Source organism: Lithobates pipiens, unplaced genomic scaffold (genome assembly GCF_037356315.1).
Source record: "Lithobates pipiens isolate NorthernLeopardFrog02 unplaced genomic scaffold, aLitPip1_a1.2 Scaffold_16, whole genome shotgun sequence".
Classification (NCBI taxonomy): Eukaryota; Metazoa; Chordata; class Amphibia; order Anura; family Ranidae; genus Lithobates; species Lithobates pipiens.
The window spans coordinates 199,451,456-199,473,552 of NW_027507748.1; the positions used below are offsets into that span (position 1 = coordinate 199,451,456).

At 42.2% G+C, this 22,097-nt stretch overlaps 1 protein-coding gene across 1 annotated transcript in view; it reads left to right on the forward strand.

The window, feature by feature from the left end:
• The window catches only part of USP9X (ubiquitin specific peptidase 9 X-linked), a 437,788-nt gene that overhangs the window by 247,326 nt on the left and 168,365 nt on the right, over window positions 1-22,097 (forward strand). Inside the window, 5 exon segments of the mRNA XM_077480883.1 lie at window positions 2,048-2,288; window positions 10,323-10,472; window positions 11,029-11,149; window positions 16,602-16,732; window positions 16,833-17,108. Of these exon segments, the coding sequence (XP_077337009.1) occupies window positions 2,048-2,288; window positions 10,323-10,472; window positions 11,029-11,149; window positions 16,602-16,732; window positions 16,833-17,108 (919 nt within the window).

Sequence of the window (22,097 nt, forward strand, 5' to 3'; positions counted from 1 at the left end):
CGATCCTGACCCCTTACCACGTGATCAGCTGTCAGCCAATGACAGCTGATCATGTGATCACAATAGAGCCGGTCGCCGGGGGCCATGAGAGGGACTTCAGTCCCGATCACGGCCAAGTCATCAGTGCCCACCTACCCCCTGCCAGTGCAACCTACTTATAGTAAAAGTGCCACCCATCAGTACCACCCTTTTTGCCCACAGTGCCACCTATCAGTGCCCACAATCTGCCTCAACAGTGCTGCACCTCATATGCCACATATCCGTGCCCAGCAGTGCCACCTATCAGTGCCCATCAGTCCCATCTATCAGTGGTACCTATCCGTGCCATCTTATCTATACCCATCTGTGCCCCTCAGTGCTGCCTTATCTGTGCCCATCAGTGCCCGCCAGTGCCGCCTCATCAGCGCATTTCAATGAAGGCGAAAAATGACCTGTTTGCAAAATTTTATAACAAACTATTAAACATGATTTTTTTTTTTTTGTTTTTTTTTGTTTAGCAAAAAATAAAACTCCCAGATGTAATTAAATGCCACCAAAAGAAAGCTCTATTTGTGGGGGGGAAAAAATGATAAAAAATTTAATTTGGGTACAGTGTTGTATGACCGCGCAATTGTCATTCAAAGTGCATCAGCGCTGAAAGCTGAAAATTGGTCTGGGCAGGAGGGGGGTTTAAGTGCCCAGTAAGCAAGTGGTTAAAAACAGAATCTGAGAAACAGGATGGAGCGGGCAGCCCAGAGGCAACAAGGTCTATCCTGTTTGGAAGGCCAGGGCTTGTCTTCTAATAAGTCTGAGTATGTCAGTGTACTAGGTTCTTCTGTGCAAGTTTGGTGCAATGAGAATCACTGGTTTCATCTCTTGCACCAGAGAAAGGGCATATGTTAGTCCAAATTAAATCCTGGGGATTATCGGGCTATCCAGTGCCATTTCTGTAGGATCATTGGGCCTGAGCACAGACAGGTAACTTGAACCTGGCTATCTATGTCTGTAGCACCCAGTCTTGAACACATCAGGTTGAAGATGTCTTGATTAAAGGACTTGAAAGCTGAAGTAATCCTTTCCAGTTGTCCGTTCCTGGGATGTGAATTGCTGGACAGTGCCTCTCCCTCCATGAGGTGATAAGGCTTGCTTCCTTCAAGGCTGCATGACTCCTTTATTGGTAAAGGCTACAGTCCCTGAAGGAGCAGCCATTTTTTCTCTCTGAACTCCAAGTGTGTTTAAAAAAGGAGTACAGAGCAACCTGGTTGTCAACTGTCCTTTAGTAACATCTTTGCGGCAAAAGGGAGCAAACACCTGAGTACCTTGTAAAAGGCACTGAGTGATTTTGAAGGTAGTGTGACCTGTGGTGTGATGCAACACATCCTCTGAATGGTGACATTTTCAGCACCAAGTTTGAAAAGTTTAACACTGTAAAAGTGACAGTTTCATACACGTTTCTTGATATTTTGAACATTGGAAAATACTATTCAGAATACATAAGAGGGGACAAAACAAGTAAGGTATTATTTCTTGAGCCTTGTACACACGATCAGATTTTTGGCTAATTGAGTGTCAGACTTTTGTCCAAAGGGCATGTGCCAGCTTGTCTTTCATACTAACGGCACATGATGGCCATATGCCCAAAGGGTTCCTCGGGGTCTGGGTTCCATAGAGATGGACCATGGCTCTTGACCTGCATCTCTCTTGGGCTAACTACATATTTCCCCATGTGTCAAGGTGAGTGCCCAAAGCAGCATTGGCCATCCCTGTGGTGTGGGGTCTGGGTATAGCTTCCTATGGTTTACCGCTGTTGCTGGGACCGGGTCATCTGAAGCAAAGTACAATTATTGCTGCTTCTGCTGTTATGTGCTGAGCGGGCAGAAACTGTGTCTTTATTAGGGACTAGGTCAGGTTCCTGATTGACTCAGTGCAGCATTTCCTGCTTCTGCATAAACTGCAGCTGAAAAGCAGGTCAGACTGCAATCGGCTGCTAATAAAAAATATATAGATTTTTGTTCTGCTATTGAAATATCCTAATGTATGTTGTGTGTTTGTTTTTGTTTTTTCCCAGGGCTTTCCGGGGCAAGCACATTACCCTGGTTGTGCGATTTCCAAATCAAGGCAGGCAGGTGGAGGATTTGGATATTTGGTCGCACACAAATGACACAATAGGTTCAGTTCGTCGCTGCATACTGAACCGTATCAAAGCCAACAGCGCACATACAAAGGTTGAACTGTTTATTGGTGGAGAGCTTGTAGATCCTTCTGAAGATAGAAAACTAATTGGCCAGCTAAATTTGAAAGATAAAACGGTGAGTTTCTCAGTTTTTTGCTTTTTTTGTTAAATTTGTAACCTAAACATATGCTTAGTCTAAATCCATAGATTCAGAGTATTAGGCAGTCAATCGGCATTCACTCTGGTTGACCTCATTAAAAAAATCTGCAAAGATATTTTAGTAATGTTTCCTATGAAGTCATTAGAGTTATTTGCAGGCTTTGAACTCAGGCATTGACCAAGGTACAAGTAATAGATTGAGAAAACTACACTTTTATTTGTAACAACCAAGAAACCCCTTATTTAGAAATAAACTGTACCTCTCATCTGTTGCTCCTATATGATCCCTTATTAAGAATCCCTAATATGTCCAGCAAAAAAAGAATGCATATACATTTTTAGTAAACAAACTTAGCGTCTTTAGCTGAAAGAGGCCTTTAAGTTGGCAGCTCTGTCAAATGCTCTGTATTACTTCCACGTGTTACCCTTACTTCAAATAGATACAAATATCTTTTAGACCTATCACTGCTCATATGCAGAGGTATATTTTGAATAACAAAAATACTTGAGTCTGCTTTAGTTTCATACTTAAACACAGAAGCAGGAGGGGATGGGCTTTACTTCCAAGAGGACTACGGAGCAGCCATACTGAACCAATGGAAATATTTGTTTCAACCATCCTCAGACATACATTGCAACATAGAAAAACAGTTTAGCAACTTTCAGTTCTGAACTATTCTGCAGTTAGGGACTTTGTAACAAACTGGTTTGCATTCACAGACTTGTAATCTTCGTTTGATAATGAACAGCATATAACAATCTGAACCTTTGAATGCCTCATCCAAATTTTAAACCTTTTTAAAGCATGATCAACTATACTTTACTGTTATGTGACACTAAGATATAAACAGGGCTCCTCAAACCTTCATAATCTCCACATTTAAGCTTCCTGTAACCAAAGTTTTATTACATTGCACTGTAGCATCCCTTCAGTTTCTGAGAGGTATACAAGCATCCCCAGCAATCTTCTGGCTTCCTACAGATTTTGGATTCTGTAGCACTTCTTGTGATATTTGTTTTAAAATTATTGTAAAGCTTTGTTTTAAAAGTTATACTTACCTGCTCTGTGCAAGGGTTTTCACAGAGCAGCCCGATCCTCTTTTTCTGGGGTCCCCCGCAGTGCTCCTGGCTCATCCTCTTATCCAGTGCCCCCACGGAGAGCCGCTTTTCATGGGGACACTCATGCGGGTGCCCTCCTTAATCCTCCTGCTGCGTCCATTAACACATACCAGTGGACTCCCCCGACTCCCGTATCACTGGATTTGATTTAAAGCAACAGGAGCCAATGGCTCACTCTATCAATCTATCCAATGAGGACCGAGACAGTGGCTTGAGCTGCTGTGCTCGTCCCCATCGCTGGAACACTCGGGTAAGAAAAAGGGGGGTGTTGCAGCACAGAATTTTTTTACACCTTAATGCATAGAATGCATTAAGGGGAAAAATCGTTAGGGTTTACAACCCCTTTAATATTTTCTCTGTTGTCTCCACATATCCTGAGAATATGTGCATATACAACTTTGTAAAATGTAGCGCTTTAATTTCACTCTGGTCAGTGAAGCTAAACTGATTTGGGCTTACAATGAGTGTGTGCTATATCTCCTGCATAAACATCACCTACCCCATGCATCAGAGGCAATTGCTTCACACCCTAATAATATCCTCCTTTCTACAATTTCCCCAAACTTTCCAAATCTTCATTGTTATTACTTCCTGTTTTCTAGTTTCTCTCTTTAGCCAATAGTACCTCCTTAAAGTGGTTGTAAACCCTTACATGCACCCAGTGAAATGACTAGCAATTAGCTGATACGCAAAGATGAAACAACTCCTACTTCATAAGTTGTACTTTTTTTTTTCTTTTCCTGCTGTCTTCTTTCCACCCATTCAAGATCCACCTACATAAGTTGTAGCTGTGTATCTGCAGCAATTTCTTCTGTAGATCATTATGAAAACAGTTTAAAAAAAAAAAAGCTCTATCAGGAGATGAGGATCTGAAGTCTTCACATATCTGATATCTCTGAGCCCTGTTTAGAGGGAAGGGGTATGTCGTCCTTCACATAGTAGGAGAACAAGTACAGCTGTGGCTAACAGGCACAGGCTGTACTGTAGCTCCTTCCCTGACGCTGTTTAATTTCTGGAGTCTGGAAAAGCTGCCAGAAGTGACTCCTGCTAACAGAGTAACCAGGCAGAAGGGAGAAATTGCACTTTGCAGAGAGATAAGTACACGGTATAGAAGGGCAAGCTTTTCTCATATTTCATGTTTTTTTTTTAAGTTCTTCAACTTATTTTAATCCTTAATGTTGGTTGGGGGAGGGAGGCAAGAAGGGACAAAATTCTATTTTCCAAGGCGTCTTTCAGGATAGCAGCTGAGAGATGGTGACTCCTCCCACCGAATCTTAGTAAACGCCTTCTTCCTCCAGACTTTAAAGGGAAGCACCTCCCTACCATACCTCAGTACTTGTGTTTTCTCTGGCCCAAAGGGAACATCTTTTGGGAGGGAGTCGAGGTCTCTTGGGTGCTCCTGAGGGATGGGGCTTCCTTCCCTATTTTTCCTCCTCTAGGGACCCTCTGTCCTCTCGGCCTACCCAGGCTTCAGCAGCAGTAATAATTAGGCTCCTCTTCCCATCCTGGTGCTCGGTGAGAGCTGAAGATTCAGTTGCCCGTACGGTCCCAGGAAGCGGGGGTGTGCGTGCGTTGCCGCCATATTTACCGGCGGTCGCGTCGGAAGTGACAGAGCAGGTCACTGGGTCGGCGGAAGCATCATATCTGGCGTGGACGCAGGAGGGAGGACAGGAGCTGATGCCTATTTCCACTTCCAGTCCAGTGCAGAGACACTATGAAAGTCCAGAGGCGGCTTGTGAAGCCACGAGTGGAAAGCTGCACAACTGCCATGGAAGAGTTGGCGTCTGCAGTGGTGGAGACAGGCACCAGCAAAGCTAAGGAGGCAGCGGTTAAAGTCTGCCTTTCCTTCATCTGAGTTTTGGTCTCTTCCCCTCCCCTAGTGGCAAGGGGCCTGTCTCAGCACTAGAGGCTGACTGCTTTCTTCTTAGTGCACCTGTGTGGTGGTCCTTGTGAAAGCAGAGACTGGGTCTCACTAAAGGTCCCCTGTTTTTTTTCCCCCCTCGTTTTATCTTTTCTCATAGGCCAAAAGCTCTGACCCAAAGAAGAGCTGTCCTTCTTGCAGGGCCAAAATGGGAGAAAATTGGGGAAAAAAAACTTATGCAGTGCTTGCATCACTTCTTTAGTTAAGGGGGAATCTGCTTCTGTTTATCTGGTTGCCTCTGTGAATAAAGAACTATATTCCACAGTTCAAACTTTCCGTGACTTGTTAGAAAATCCAGCTGCTAGTCAGCCTTCTGCTTCAGAGTCTTCCCAGGGTTCTCTTTCTATCCCTTGTGTTGGAAGCTCTTCCTGAAGACCCTTCTAATAGGGAAGAGCAGTCCCCTGCTCCTTCCGTTAGATTCGAAAGAGGAGGTTGAGGAGGCTGAAAAAGTCCCCTCTAAGTTTAAACTCTCCCTAGAAGAGGTAGATGGGCTCCTTAAAGCCATTCATGCTACGTTTGGCTTAAGTAAAGAAAGGAAGGAATTCTCTCTTCATGACCGCATGTAAGCAGGGTTAAATGAACCTAAGGGGCGGACATTCCCAGTTCATTCGGTCATCTGACGCCATTAAAAAAGAATGGCAGGATCTGGAGAGAGAACCTTTTTTTCCAAAGCCCACAAGAGGCGTTTTCCTTTTGAGAGGACCCTTCTGCTGTGTGGAACAAGGTACCCAGGTTGGATGCGGCTTTCTCTCAGGGCTCAAGATCCACAGACCTGTCTTTTGAAGACATGGGGGTTCTGAAAGATTCAATGGACAAACGCATGGATCTTTTGCTCAAGAGATCATGGCAATCAGTCATGAACAATTTAAAGCCAGCAATGGCCATAAGATGTGTAGCCAGGAATCTAGAATACTGGGTTAACCAGCTAAAATCGCATATAGTGGCAGATTCCCCTAAACATGATATTTTAGATTCTTTCCCTTCCCTGGTCTCTGCAGTTGCCTATATTGCAGATGCCTCAGCTGAAGCAATTAAGATGTCGGCTGGATCAGCAGCTTTAACAAATGCTGCAAGAAGAGCTTTATGGCTTAAGACCTGGCCAGGTGATACAGCGACAAAAAGCAATGTGGGATTCCCTATTCAGGTGACCTTCTTTTTGGCCCTGACCTTGATATTCTGGACAGGACTGCTGATAAAGAGATCCTTCCCGGTCAAAAAGAACAGGCAGATCCCAAAACTACTTATTCAACCTCAAAAAGCTCAGGATGGGGTGGGCGGAAGACAAGAGTTCCTTCTGCAGTGGTCAGGGATAACTTAAAATCAGTTTATTCTGACCACTCTCTCGCAAGGCTACACACTCGAGTTTATCAAAAGATTTTTAATAACAAATACCCCACGAGATCCAGTAAAAGCCCTTGCCATGAAGTCTTCTCTAAAAGAACTGACTCAGCAGGGTGTAGTAATCCAAGTGCCACTAAAAGAGCGGCAGGAGGGGTTTTATTCTCATGTCTTTCTGGTAAAAAAGACAGGAAAATTTCGATTGATTCTCAATCTAAATTCTCTAAACCAATGGTCATCAACCCTGTCCTCAGGGCCCACGAACATGCCAGGTTTCATGTATAACCTTGGGGAGATGCAGACTAGAATACTGCAATCACTGAGCAGCAAATGATATCACCTGTGATGGATTTCAGTTATCTTGCAAACCTGGCCCGTTAGTAGGCCCTGAGGACAGGAGTTGATGACCACTGCTCTGAACGAATCCATCAAATACAGAAGGTTCAAGATGGACTCAGTTTTTTTCAGTCGGTAATCTGAGGCCATGTTGCTTCATGGCATCCATAGATTTAAAGGATACATAGCTGGAATATTCCGATTTCAACCCAGTCTCTGAGATATCTCAGTTTGGTGGTGAGGATGGAAGGCATGGTTCATCATCTACAGTTCAGGGCCTTACCCCGATTCGGTATGTCATCCTCACCCCGAATGTTCACCAAAATGATGGCAGAAGCCTTAGCTCCTCCTCGTCTCCAGGGAATCACAGTTATTCCTTATTTAGACGATCTTTTATTTTTCGTCCCATCAAGGGATGAATTACAGAGCAATTTAGGCAGAGCACTTAGCCATTTGGAGACTCTGGGATGGATTTTAAACCTCCAAAAATCTTCCCTAGACCCATCTCAGGAGATTCGGTTTCCAGGGTATATAATGGCGAACCTTGGCACCCCTGATGTTTTGGAACTACACTTCCCATGATCAACTGCATTACAGAGTGCCTAAGCATCATGGAAAATTGTCGTTTTAAAACATCTGGGGTGCCAAGTTTCGCCACCAATGGTATTTAATCAATTCTGTGAATCAAAATATCTTTCTTCCTTTAGATAAGGACAAGATTCGCGATGCGGTGTCGATACTGCAGACCAACCAGCGTCTGACGGTAAGACAAGTTATGTCAGCCATGGGTGTTCTGACTTCATCAATGCCGGCCGTTCAGTGCGCAAGGCTGTTAGTACCCTGAAAGTGCAGGTTGCTGCACTAGCAGTATTCTTAGAAAGATCTGAGGCCTCAAATCCGCTGGTAATCAGATTCTTTAAGGCTCTTACGAGATCTAGACCAGCACCTCTTAGGGTTTTCCCTAAATGGGATACGTCGGTAGTCCTGCAGCCTTTAACAAAGGGTCCTTTTGAGCCTCTGGAAGACGCGCCTCTCAAATATCTCACTTTCAAGGCCGTTTTTCTGATTGCCATTGTCTATGCACGCAGGATCAGATCTATTTTTCCAGATAGTTGTGCTAAAGACAGACCCAAAGTTCTTACCAAAGGTAGCTTCAGTACAGAATCGTGCTCAGGACATTGTACTTTCAACCTTTCTGTGCTAACCCAGCAGGGGAGAAGGAGACCTTTTTCCACATGTTGGCTGTCAAGAGGACTCTGTGTTACTTAGAAAGGACAAAGCTCTTCAGACATTCAGATTCGCTACTGGTACTTTTTTCGGGCAACAGAAAGGGTTGCCAAGCTTGTAAAGTTTCTTTAGCAAGATGGCTGAAATTATCCGTCTTAGAGGCATATTCTCATGCAGGTTTGTCTCCACCAGCTTGAATTTGTGCACACTCAACCAGAGCTCTGGCGGCTACTTGGGCAGAGAGCTGGTGCCACCCCTGAACAAATTTGCAAGGCAGCAACATGGTCAAGTTTTCACACATTTGTGATATATTACAGGCTGGATCTCGCATCTGCCATCAATCAGGTGCCTGGCAGGAAGGTCCTGCAAGCTGTTGTCCCGTCCCCGCCCTAAGGTGTTAAGTCTCTGTTATCCTCTCAGGTGCTGTTCTGAAAGACGCCTTGAGAAAAACCAAGTTAGACTTACCGGTAACTTGTTTTCCAGAAGTCTTTCAGGACAGCAACATCCCACCCTATGGTGTTCTGATATACTATACTGTGACTAACGTATGTGTTTGTGTTCCAGCTGGGGCCGTAGGTTCTCTTCTACAACTGAGGTATGGTAGGGAGGTGCTTCCCTTTAAAGTCTGAAGGAAGAAGGTGTTTCCTAAGGTTCGGTGGGAGAAGTCAACTATCTCTCAGGTGCTGTCCTGAAAGACTTCTGGAAAACAAATTACCGGTAAGTCTAACTTGTTTTTTTGTTTTTTTTCCCTTAAGCTGGACAAGTCTGTCTCCATGAAGGCAAAATTAGAGTGGGTTTAAGTTTTAATTGTAGAGTGTTCGTCCTGTTTTTCCTTATTTTATCCCTCTTTAATTACCTCCATCCTCATCTGGTAATTCAGGGGCGGGGCCCGTCCATTAGGGGCACTAATGCGCTGCCCCCTCTATACTCACCGCCCCCTATATGCATAATGGATAGATTCATGCATAGCATGAATCTATCCACTGCAGCCGCGGCCGCCCCCCTATTCATGTGTCCGGCCCCTTTCGGGTCACCAAGCATATGAATTACAGTGGCCAGGTTTTTTTTTTTTAAGCACTGATTAGAGCCATAGGCTCTAAAAGGATTCAAAATAGGGTGGGCTCGGTATGCAGAGCATTGCGTCTGGAGCCCACCCAGGTGTATTTCAACATCGAATGAAAATTTACTGTTGCAACACTAATCCACCTCTGGGCCAATTGGGAAGCAGGTATGAAACTTGTTTCCCGCTTGGCCAAAACGTCTGGTGATCCTATTGGATGCCTAGCGTCGGGAGTAGCAGCTTAATCCCAGCACGTCACGCTCTCAACGGCCGCACCCATTGTTAGTACCACAGGTAGAGGAGTGTTGATGCTGCTGAGGTGGGGGGCAGGCTGTCTGACACCACTGTGGTAATCACTTCCTTTGTTTTTTTGTTTTTTTTTTGTTTTTTTAGGTCTAGATCCTCGTGACACATGGAACTTTGATAATTTCCCTCTGCCTTCATCTGCCTCTTGCTTTCCAGGTCTCATTAGCTCTTGAAGCCTTGCCTTTTACCTTAAGCTTGTTCATTACTGATCTATTTTGCATCTGCAACGTGTCTGATTGTAGACTGAGGGCATCGCGATGTACAGGGTCCCCTACAATCACTTTCTACAAATAGATTGTGTGATGATGGCAATGTGCCTTTTGATAGTTTTACACCTGCATCCTGATGTCATTCTGTCCTATACTACTAGAGTCTTTCTCTCTAGATCATCTTACATATTTCTTGTTAATCACAATGGAATTCGTCCCATGTAAAAGGGGTCTTAGAAAGGTGGGAGTACACTGATATTAGTGAATGTCTTTGCAGAGGGGCATGTCAGCATTAGTGTACAGGCTCCGAGCACAGGCAGAAAACTAACTACACTGAGATGTATGTGCTCTCGTGCCTAGCGAGAGACTTTTTAACACAAGTAAATGGTGCAACAGCCGCATATCAGGAATATAACATTTTGGGGTAACATATTCTTTAATTGTGTTATAGTGCATTACATTTATTGCTATGTTTATTGCTTGAATGTTTTCCAGCTAATTACAGCCAAGCTAACACAAATAAGCGCAAACATGCCTTCAAGTCCTGACAGTTCTTCAGATTCCTCAACTGGCTCTCCTGGCAATCATGGAAACCACTACAGTGATGGTCCTAATCCTGAAGTTGAAAGCTGCCTGCCTGGAGTGGTTTGTATATTGTTCTCAGATCATTTTAAAATCAAATGGTTTGACAGTGCAAACTGTTTTTACTTTCATTTGTTAGGCTGCTTTCACACTGAGGCATTTTTCAAGCGATTTCACGTTAACAAAAGTGCCTGAACAGTTTAAGAAAAAATGCTATCCTTTAAAATCAATGAATGTGGTTGCAATAAGTCTATGTGCTCTCGGTGGGGGGAAAGAAAAATCCTGTTTGCAAAATTTTTGAAGCATTTTTCCGATAATAAAGAAACCGAACCAAAAATGCACCTTCCCATTGAAAGCAATGGAAAACGCAGTAAAAACACACCTATAATGTGCTTTTGGTGTGGTTTGTTTTGTCCCATGCTCTTTAAAATCACACCACAAACGTGTTTTTGCAGCATATTAGTGTGAAAGCAGTCTAACTGCTCAAGTAGACATGTAATTATTATTATTATTTTTTTTAAAGCATTGTGTTGTATTTTGTTTGACTGCAAGATAATGCTTTCTTTAATAATTAGGGACAAGAGAACACATTTGCTAACTTTTCCCTTACTCTTTATAGATAATGTCATTACATCACCGATATATTTCCTTCCTTTGGCAAGTTGCAGACTTGGGCAGCAACCTAAATATGCCCCCGCTACGTGATGGGGCACGTGTGCTGATGAAACTTATGCCACCAGGTAATCATATTGAAGCATCTAAATAATGCCACGCCATTTTTAAAGTTTTCAGTGCTTTCACTTTTTGAATGACAAGCAACACTGTATCCAAATGAAATTATTTTTTTGAGACCGCTTTCTTTTGGTGGTATTAAATCAACACTGGTTTTTTATTTCATTTATTTTTTTACTTTATAAGCAAGCAACTGCCAAGAATTAAAAAAAAAAAGACCCCTTTTTGGAAAGTACATGGTATTTTATAAGGGGCATGGTTGAGTTTTTTTGGAAAATTTAAATTACATTTTTTTTTTCTTTCTCACACACAGCATAGGCATGCTTATAATTACATCAAATAACACATTCTGCTATGTCTCCTGAGTTTGGGGATACCACACGTGAGAGACTTAAGAGCCTAGATGCATAGAGGAGCACCTTTGGGCTTTCAAGGAGCATAAATTACACACCTGATTTTTAACACTGTCTTATAACTAGGAATGTAGCAGTGTTCAGAATTAAGCAATTGCATTCAAACTCGTGTGAAATAGGAGTCAGTACATACCTGCCATCATTTAATGTGCGTCTTATTAACCTCAAATAAAGTTCCACTGTTCTAGTAGGTCTTTCCTGACATTTTCTTAGTCGCATCCTACAGCAAAAGCCGTGGCCCGCAAAGAGCTTCCAAAGCATCAGAGGGATCTCATTGTTAAAAGGTATCAGTCAGGGGAAGGGTACTAAAGAATTTCCAAGGCATTAGATTATACCATGGAACACAGTGAAGACAGTCGTCAAGTGGAGAAAATATGGCACAACAGTGACATTACTAAATCTGGACGACCCTCCAAAATTTATAAAAAGACTATAAGAAAATTGGTCAGGGAGGCTGCCAAGTGGCCTACAGCAGCATTAAAAAAGCTGCAGGAATATCTGGCAAGTTCTGGCTGTGCGGTACATATGACAACAGTCTCTTGTATTTTTAAAATGTCTGGGTTATGGGGCAGAGTGGCAAAACAGAACTCTTTTCTTATGAAGTAAAACATCCTTGCCTGGCTAAATTTTGCAAAAACACATCTGAAGTCTCCCAAAAGCATGTGGGAAAATGTGTTGTGGTCTGGTAAAACCAAGGTTGAACTTTTTAGCCAGAATTTTAAAAGATATTTTTGGTGCAAAAACAGCACTGCACATCACCAAAACAACACCATACCCACAGGGAAGCATGGTGGTGGCAGCATCATGCTTTGGTACTGTTTTTCTTTAGCTGGAACAGGGGCCTTAGTCAAGGTAGAGGGAATTATAAACTGTTTGAAATACCGGTCAATATTGGCACAAAACCTTCAGACTTCTGTTAGAAAGCAGAGCATGAAGATTAACTTCATCTCTCAGCATGACAAAGACCGGAAGCATACATCTTAATGAACTTTGCTTCACCAGAATAAGAAAAGAGAAGAAAAATGGCTTCACCAGAAGAAGATTCAAGTTTTGAAATAGCTGAGCCCGGACCCGAAACAGATTTAAAATCTGTGGGGTGATTTGAAGAGGGCTGTGCACCGGAGATGCCCTTGCGATCTGACAGATTTGGCGTGTTTTTTTTTTTTTACAAAGAAGAGTGGGCAAATATTGCCAAGTCAAGATGTGTCATGCTGCTAGACTCATAACCAAAAAAGAGTGTTATAAATCAAAAGGTGCTTCAACAAAGTATTCGTTTAAGGATGTGCACACTTATGCAACCATATTTTATTTTTATTTCCACCTAAAATATTTCAGTTTGTTGTTCAATGGAGTTTTGCAGTTTATAAGTCACATTAACCGCTTCAGGGATTTTAACCCCTTCCTGACCAGAACACTTTTTGCGATTCGGCACTGCGTCACTTTAACTGACAATTGCGCGGTCTTGCGACATTGCACCCAAACAAAATTGACGTCCTTTTTTTTTCCCCCACAAATAGCGCTATAAACAAAAAAGCATCTATTTTGAAAAAACATTTTTTTTTTTTTACTTTTTTGCTATAATAAATATCCCCCAAATAGATATATATTTTTTCCCCAGTTTAGGTCGATAAGTATTGTTCTACATATTTTTGCTAAAAATAAAAACGCAATAAGAGTATATTGATTGGTTTGCTAAAAAGTTATAGTGTCTACAAAATAGGAGATAGTTTTATGGCATTTTCATTCATTTTTTTGTTACTAGTCATGGCAGCGATCTGCGATTTTGGGACCATTGGCATTTTTACAGCGATCAGTGCTATTAAAATGCATTGATTTACTGTAAAAATGTCACTTGCAGGGAAGGGGTTAATGCTAGGGGGTCATCAAGGGGTTAAGCTGTTCCCTAGAGTGTGTTCTAACTGAAGGGGGGAGTGGACTGTGTAGGGGATGAGAGACATTGCTGTTCATACTCTGTATGAACAGACGATCTGTCACTTCTCCGCTCAGAGAACCAGGGGTCCACAGGATGTGGCAACAATCGTGGACACAGTTCGCTCTCACTGGTGTAATGGCACGCCAACTGGGGTGGCGGTCACCAAGGACACGCAAACTGTTGTGGCGGTGATTGGCAACACTGATGAGAGGTGTGTGTTTGTATGTATTTGTGTGTGTGTGTGTATATGTATATATATATATCTCAATCTTTGATTTTTTTTTTTTTTTTACCTTCTATCACCAGAGCAGTGGAGTGTTTTCATACACTGTACTAGTCTGGAGAATGTCTCTTTTTTTTTTTTTTTTACACTTATTGCAGTAATGAGTACTGTAATAAGCAATTGGTAAAACGTGTTAAGGTTTCATTCATGAAACTCTGTGTACAATTGTGATGCTGTGATTGGTCATAGCTATCACCAGGTACAGGGCTGCTGTGATTGGCTCTGGTACCATGAGATCACTGACCAATCACAGAGCTCACACAGTAATAAACAATGATAGCATTTTTTACAACTCTACATGTGGGTGTCCGATGCGATAAGACATATGGGTACATCCACCTTCATAAGCGCTGCTGAACAAAGGGCCTGTTCATACCAGCCCACATGCTAAAACAGGCCAACATAGCATTTGGACTGCTTCTGTTAAATTGCATACCTAAATCTCCTAATCATTGCTCTAGCACCCTAAGGTAAACGTTCAGGCATTCAGAGGGGAGGGTGAGTCTCTATTTCAACTTTAGCAACTGAGGCCTGTAAGCATTATTTTTTTTTTATTAGTGCATTTGGGAGCAAGAAGAAACTGGAAAATTTGCAATACGAAAGTCTAGTGCACTAATTTCTGGCCAAAAAAGTAAAATACAAAATATACATTTTTCATATTTAACCGATTAAAGTAATATTAAAGGTATTTAAAAAAAAAAAAAAACTGTTGTACTTACCTGCTGTGTGCAGTGTTGTGTTTTTTTTATCCTCTTCGTGGGTCCCTGACGCTCCTTGGCCCTCCCTCCCGCCAAGAGCCCCCAGAACAAGCAGCTTGCAGTGGGGGCTCCCAAGCCACTATTCGGTGTCCATTAACACACAGAGCTGTGGCTCAGCCCCACCCCCCTCTCTCCTCATTGGTTCACTGGCTATGATACTCCTGCATGATACTCCTGCATCTGTCTCAGCCAGTGAGCAGGGCATGTCCCCAGAGAGCTGATGATCCCATGCACATCACTGGAGGAAGATCGGGGGCTGCTGCATGCAGGGGGTTTCCCCCCCCCCCCCCTTTCATGCAGAGTCCATGAAGGTAATAAACCTGGAGCCTTAAGAGCCACTTTGAAGGAACTTTTATTTGCCCATGAAGGACAAACTAGAAGGCTTATTTAAAGAAGAATTCCAGGTACGGATATTTTATATATATATATATATATATATATATATATATATATATATATATATATATATATATATATATATATATATATATAGTTGCACTAGTCTAGCTTGGACCAATATAACTGCATATACCATAACTGGCCAATGCTTCTGAAAGCTGGACACCACTACTCCAGTAATCTCCACTTAAAGGGTTGGTTAACCCACATGTCTTACTTTATATAATCTGCTTGGTCTCCTAAGGATATTTCCCCCTTTGTGTGTGTTGCGTATATATAAAACAAAAAAAGCTGTATGTACCTTATCTATGAGCATTGATCAGTGGTCACGTGATGCGCCACACCTCTCATCTCTCCGTCTGACAGATGCAGCGGGAGGGACCGACATTCCCCCACTGACGTCAGTCTGGAAGAGAGAGCCGGAAAGATGTGGAGCGTCACATGACCGCTAATCGGCACTCTCAGATAAGGTATATACGGGGTTTTTTAAAAATAAAATAATGTATATACCAAACACATACAGGGGGACATACCCTTAAAAGACTCACACACAGGGGGACATATTCTTAAAAGACAGAGCATATTATTTAACGTAAGACATGTTGTTAAAGCAGCGGCGGGGGGGCCCATGACACAGGAGCCGACAGAGAGGGATGGGAGGGGAAGGAGGACATGAGAGGAGAGGCTGCAGGGCTGCAGATGACAGAGGCACGTAAACTGACCATGGTGTCAGGGCTCAGCAGCCATGATTACTGTGGTCAGCTTACAGAAGGGACGGCAGAAACTGTCAGGGTCAGCCAGGTTTTTTTTTTTTTTTTTTTTTTTTTGGTGTTAAAGGGGTCCAAATGACATCACAAGCACTGTGTCATTTAACATGCTTAAAAAGAGCAGGATCCATTTATTTTTATTTTTTTGGGTTAACATACACTTTAATTCTCGGTCCTGCGCTGAGCAGCTTCTTCACACTGAAGGTTGGCTGCTCTTCATGGGTGCCATGCAGAGAATGACTGGTGTTTGCTGGATAAATGAGAAGTGCTCTCTGATTGGACGAGGTGGAGAAGTGGGACGGTGATGTGAAAATGTGTTGCATGAGAACTCTACTGCTTTTGAATAAAATAAATTCATTCACTTTTGGATCACTTTATTGTTTGTTGAAGCATACATGGTCAGAGATGTGAACAGGTCCTTGACAAGCATCAAGCTGTATAGATTGTTTTCCCAAAGTCTCAATTGACGAAGTCCTAATCTGTCTCTTTTCCTTGTCCATGTAACTATTTTACCCAAATATTTTTTTACATGGAACCCTAAGAGCATATAAATGTTGTTTTTACTTTTAAAATGAGTCGTGAGTTGGCCGCCATCACTTAATACCTTGATGCCTTTAACACAGTTTCGTAGCAAAACACAGTAAGGTCACAAATTCAAGTGAGAGAGTAGTGGACAGCCTATGAAATTGTTCATGTTAAATTCTGAATCATGATATACTTGTACATATAAGATCTGTGCAAGCTTGCATGCTACCTGCCAACATTGAAGGCTTTTCATGAAACTACAGCTGTTTTTGTGTCTGTAGATTGTGTTCTTTGTAATCAGTACCACTGTACTTGTATACATTTAATTTGTTCCATTTATTTATAAGTTTTACAAATTGGCAATTTCTATGCTTTATTTCAGACAATACTATAGTAGAGAAACTCAGAGCAATTTGTTTAGATCATGCTAAACTTGGAGAAAGTAGCTTGAGTTCATCCTTAGATTCGCTTTTTTTTGGCCAATCAGCATCTCAAGTTTTATATCTGACAGAGGTTAGTGATATGTTTAATACAGGCTTGTTTCATGTGTGAGATGTGCTTTTCTCTTGTCACAGTAAGTCTTCCACGAATTACACACATGTCTGTTTTCTAGGTTGTTTATGCATTGTTGATGCCTGCCAATGCTCCCCTGGGAGAAGATGCAAGTGATTTTCAGTACAACTTTCTCAAAAGTGGTGGTTTGCCTCTTGTGTTGAGCATGCTTACTCGGAATAACTTCCTGCCAAATGCTGATATGGAAACCAGAAGAAGTGCTTATCTTAATGCACTGAAAGTCGCCAAATTGCTGCTTACTGCAATTGGGTATGGCCATGTCCGTGCTGTTGCTGAGGCTTGTCAGCCAGTGGAAGGATCAAATCCTGTCTCACCGGTAAGTTTAATTATTTGAGCTAATTCATACTTTCTCATGATTAGCTTATAATAGGTCTAGGTGAATGCTCTGTTGACCTTACACAGTTAGCATTGTACCTCCATGAATAGAGGCAGGGTTGTGGGTAACACATGATTGTATACATGTTAGCCTTGGTAGCCCAATTTACCAAAAACTAAGACCCCTGGTTGGTTTGCTCTTTTTCAGAGCTCAATTTATATCTTAATCATACAGTACAGGATACAGTTGGGGTATTGGACCCTGGGGCATAGGCTGATTCCTTCGGGTGATTAAACATTGACAAAATTTTGAGTTTTTGCCCTCTGGGACTCTGCTCTATAATCCTACCCCACCTTGTGACTCTTAACTTCATTGCTAGTGTTTTAAGGTGATGGACCTCTAATCCCTTACAGAGAAATCACTCCTAGCTTAACTACCTTATTTTTTATTCAGATGCTCAGTTAACTTTTCATTCAACTTCACTGTCCTATACAAAAATGGAAACTGTGCATTTGGATTGATGCAACCTTGGGAACCTCACCTAGACACCACGATGTGGAGAAGGCCTGTGATGATAGACTTCAATCTAAAAGACTATCGATGCCACGCAGTCTGCCTTGTCTATGATCAGGGCTTGACTATGAGATGGCCTTAAGCATTCTAAAAGGAAAGGTTTTTGTCCATTCTTTTTCAAAAACTTCTGGCCTTGCTTTCTCTTGTGAAAATGGCGATTCAAGTTGTATCCCAGATCAGCCCCCTCTTTCAGCAGCACGTGATTCCTTGGGCCCCTTGGTCTTGTTTCTCTCTGTGCTGCAGAAACCACCCTTTGAAGAGGGAAGACCTCGCCTAAAAAGCGCGAGCATTGCTTGTTATAAAACTTAATACCTACAGAGTTGGGTAAGGTTATAGAGGGGTGACCAGCTTATAATCTAGTGTTTGACTACTCACGTGTGTCCCATATTGTACTTCCAAGATGTGGAATTTACAAGTAAGTCTAGATTATTATTATTTTTTTCCCTTCATGCTGTTCCTCTGTATCCTGCACAGATGTCTTACCTGTTATGTGGTTCATTCAGTACTTGAAGTGTTACTAACTGACCATTTGGCGTGTGTGTGTGTGTGTGTGTGTGTGTGTGTGTGTGTGTGTGTGTGTATACAGTGGATATAAAAAGTCTACACACCCCTGTTAAAATGTCAGGTTTTTGTGATGGAAAAATAATGAGCCAAAGATAAATCATTTCAGAACTTTACACACCTTTAATGTGACCTATAAACTGTACTTCGCAATTGAAAAACAAATTGAAATCTTTTAGGGTTGGGAAGCAAAAATAAAATGCTAAAATGTGGTTGCATAAGTGTGCACACCCTCTTGGTGTGCCCTCACTGGGGATGTAGCTGTGTTCAGAGTTGAGCAATCACATTCAAACTCATGCTCAGTACACACTGCCATCATTTTAAAGTGCCTCTGATTAACCCCAAATAAAGTTCAGGTGTTCTAGTAGGTCTTTCCTGACATTTTCAGTCGCATCCTAAGCCTTGGTTCGCAGAGAGCTTCCAAAGCATCAGAGGGATCTCATTGTTATCAGTGAGGAGAAGAGTACAAAAGAATTTTCAAGGCATTAGGTATACCATGTAACACAGTGAAGACAGTCATAAAGTGGAGAAAATATTACACAACAGTGACAAAGAACTGGACATCCCACCAAAATTGATAGACTAGAAGAAAACTGGTCAGGTAGGCTGCCAAGAGGCCTACAGCAACATTAAAGGAGCTGCAGGAATATCTGGCAAGTACTGGCTGTGTGGTACATGTGACAATCTTCCGTATTCTTCATATGTCTGGGTTATGGGGTAGAGTGGCAAGACACAAACCTTTTCTCAAGAAGAAAAGCATCCAAGTCTGGCTACATTTTGCAAAAACACATCTGATGTCTCCCAAAAGCACATGGGAACATGTGTTTTTTTATTCCAAAAGATATGTTTGGCACAAAAACAAAATTGCACATCACCAAAAGAACCATACCCACAGTGAAGCATGGTGGGGGCAGCATAATGCTTTGGGGGCTGTTTTTCTTCAGCTGGAACAGGGGCATTATTCAAGACAGAGGGAGTTATAAACCGTTCCAAATACCAGTCAATATTGGCACAAAACCTTCAGGCTTCTGCTAGAAAGCTGAACATAAAGAGGAACTTCATCTTTCAGCATGACAACGACCCAAAGGATACATCCAAATCAGCAAAGGAAAGACTTCATCAGAAGAAGATTCAAGTTTTGGAATGTCCCAACCAGAGCCCAGACCTGAATCCCGTTGAAAATCTGTAGGGTGATCTGAAGAGGACTGTGTGCAGGAGATGCCCTCGCAATCTGACACATTTGGAGTGTTTTTGCAAAGAAGAGTGGGCAAATGTTGCTCAGTCAAGATGTGCCATGCTGATAGACTCATACCCAAAAAGACTGAGTGCTGTAATAAAATCAACAGGTGCTTCAACAAAGTATTTAAGTGTGTGCTCACTTGTGCAACCATATTTTAGTTTTTTAGCTTTACTTCCCTCCACTTAAAAAGATTTCAGTTTTGATGTACAGTTTATAGGCCACATAAAAGTTTGGAAATATTTTATCTGTCTCATTTTTTTTACATCACAGAAACCTGACATTTTAATAGGGTTGTGTAGACTTTTTATATCATACATATAATATATATATCTATATATATCTATCTATATATATATATATATATATATATATATATATATATATATTATATTATATGTCTGTGTTTTACATACAGGATCTCACAAAAGGGAGTACACTCAAATTTTTGTAAATATCTTTTCATGTGACACTGTAAAGTAGTGAGTGCACAGCTTGTATAACCATGTAAATTTTCTGTCCCCTCAAAATAAACACAAAGCTATTAATTTCTAAACTGCTGGCAACAAAAGTGAAATTGTCCAAATTGGGCCCAAAGTGTCAATATTTTGTGTGGCCACCATTATTTTCCAGTACTGCCTTAACACTCTTGGGCAAGGAGTTCACCAGAGCTTCACAGATTGCCACTGGAGTCCTCTTCCACACCTTCATGATGACATCATGAAGCTGGTGGATGTTAGAGACCTTGCTCTACTTCAGTATATCACAGTACATGTTGGCATTTGTGGTTCCCTCAATGAACTGTAGCTTCCCAGTGCCGCCAGCACTCATGCAGCCCCAGACCATGACACTCCCACCACCATGCTTGACTGTAGGCAAGACACAATTGTTTTTGTACTCCACCTGGTTTCCACCACACATGCTTGACACCATGTGAACCAAATTAAGTTTATCTTGGTCTTATCAGACCATGGGAAATGGTTCCAGTAATCCATGTCCTTAGTCTGCTTGTCTTCAGCAAACTGCGGGGTTTCTTGTACATCATCTTTAAGAGGTTTCCTTCTGGGGTGACTTTGTGTGTGTGTGTGTGTGTGTATTATATATTCCACAAACCTAAATAAAAAAATATAAAATTATGTATACATTACAAGACGAGGTTTACATTCTTACACCATTGGTAAATGCAGCTGCTTTCAGGTGATTGGACACTGGTAAACAAAGCTTTAAGGACAGCCCTAATATAACCCCTCCCACTCCCAGCAAACCTTAGCTCTTTGCTGGTGTCTTTGGGGGAATTTAAATCTACTCTTTGAGGCAAACAAAACATTTTCCTTTTTAACAGATGTAGCAAGTTTGCCAGCTGCTACATAGCCAGTGTGACTCCCTTCTTGCAGCTTTCCAAATCGGTTGACTCCTTGATTGAGGCTTAGGAGATTGTACCCAGGCTCCACCAGGTAGAAGACCGTGGTCAGCCCAACCTTTACTGTTGCTTTTGGCAATGGATCCTGCATTTCTCGCTTATCTAGGCACTTAGTGCAACACAATGAGTTAGCTGCAGGGTGCTATGCAGGTTCAGGGCCATGGTCCCTTTGATAATGTTTCTGTATCCTCCACCGGAGGAGGTGGCTGTAAGGAGCTCTTTCCTCTGATCCTAGGGGCTGCCTAAGGCAGGAGGAGGTCTGCAAGTACCTGGAAAGGATGGCAGGCATTTGAGTCCACTGGTCAGGCTGCATAGGAGATGGTACCAGCATCGTCCTCCAGGGGAGGGCTGGCGTTCCCTGCACGGGGATCTGCTGACTGAATACTATGGTATCCCGGGTGTAGTTCTGGCCTGTGGATTGCAGGAAGAGGACGGGGACTTACAGTGCACCACTTCTGCTTCCTGCTCCAGCAAGGAACAGAGGGCAGCATGGATCTAACTGAACCAGGTGGCAGTGGTGTTGGCCCAACTCAGGTAGGCGGACACTGGGGTGCCTTTGACCTAAAGGGCAGAGGGTGGGAGGTGATGGCTCAATGTAGCACCCATTTTTTGTCGCCCCCCCCCAACCCCCCCCCGAGATGGGATCCAGGCTAAAGAGCCATTTGAATCCCGTCAGCGGCTGGTGGGGGTGCACGTAGGTGATGAAGGTATACACCCACTGCTTGGCTAAGTATTTTTTCTGACAACAGCTTGTCTTTGTTTTTTCCCTTCTTTTGTCTCCCTTGTTTTCTCTCCTTTTCTTGTCTCGGGCTCAACCCAAAGAATCGCAGAGGTCAGGGGGGGCAAGAAGTGTCATGTATGAACACATTTAACCACTTAAGGACCAGGCCTCTTTTTCAGACTTGGTGTTTACATGTTTAAAACAGTTTTTTTTGCTAGAAAATTACTTAGAACCCCCAAACATTTTATATTGTTTTTTTTCTAACACCATAGAGAATAAAATGGCGGTCATTGAAATACTTTTTTTCACACCGTATTTGCGCAGTGGTCTTAAAAGCGCACTTTGTTTGGAGAAAATTCACTTTTTTGAATAAAAAAATAAGACAACAGTAAAATTAGCCCAATTTTTTTTTTATATTGTGAAAGATAATGGTACGCCAAGTAAATTGATACCCAACATGTCACGCTTCAAAATTGC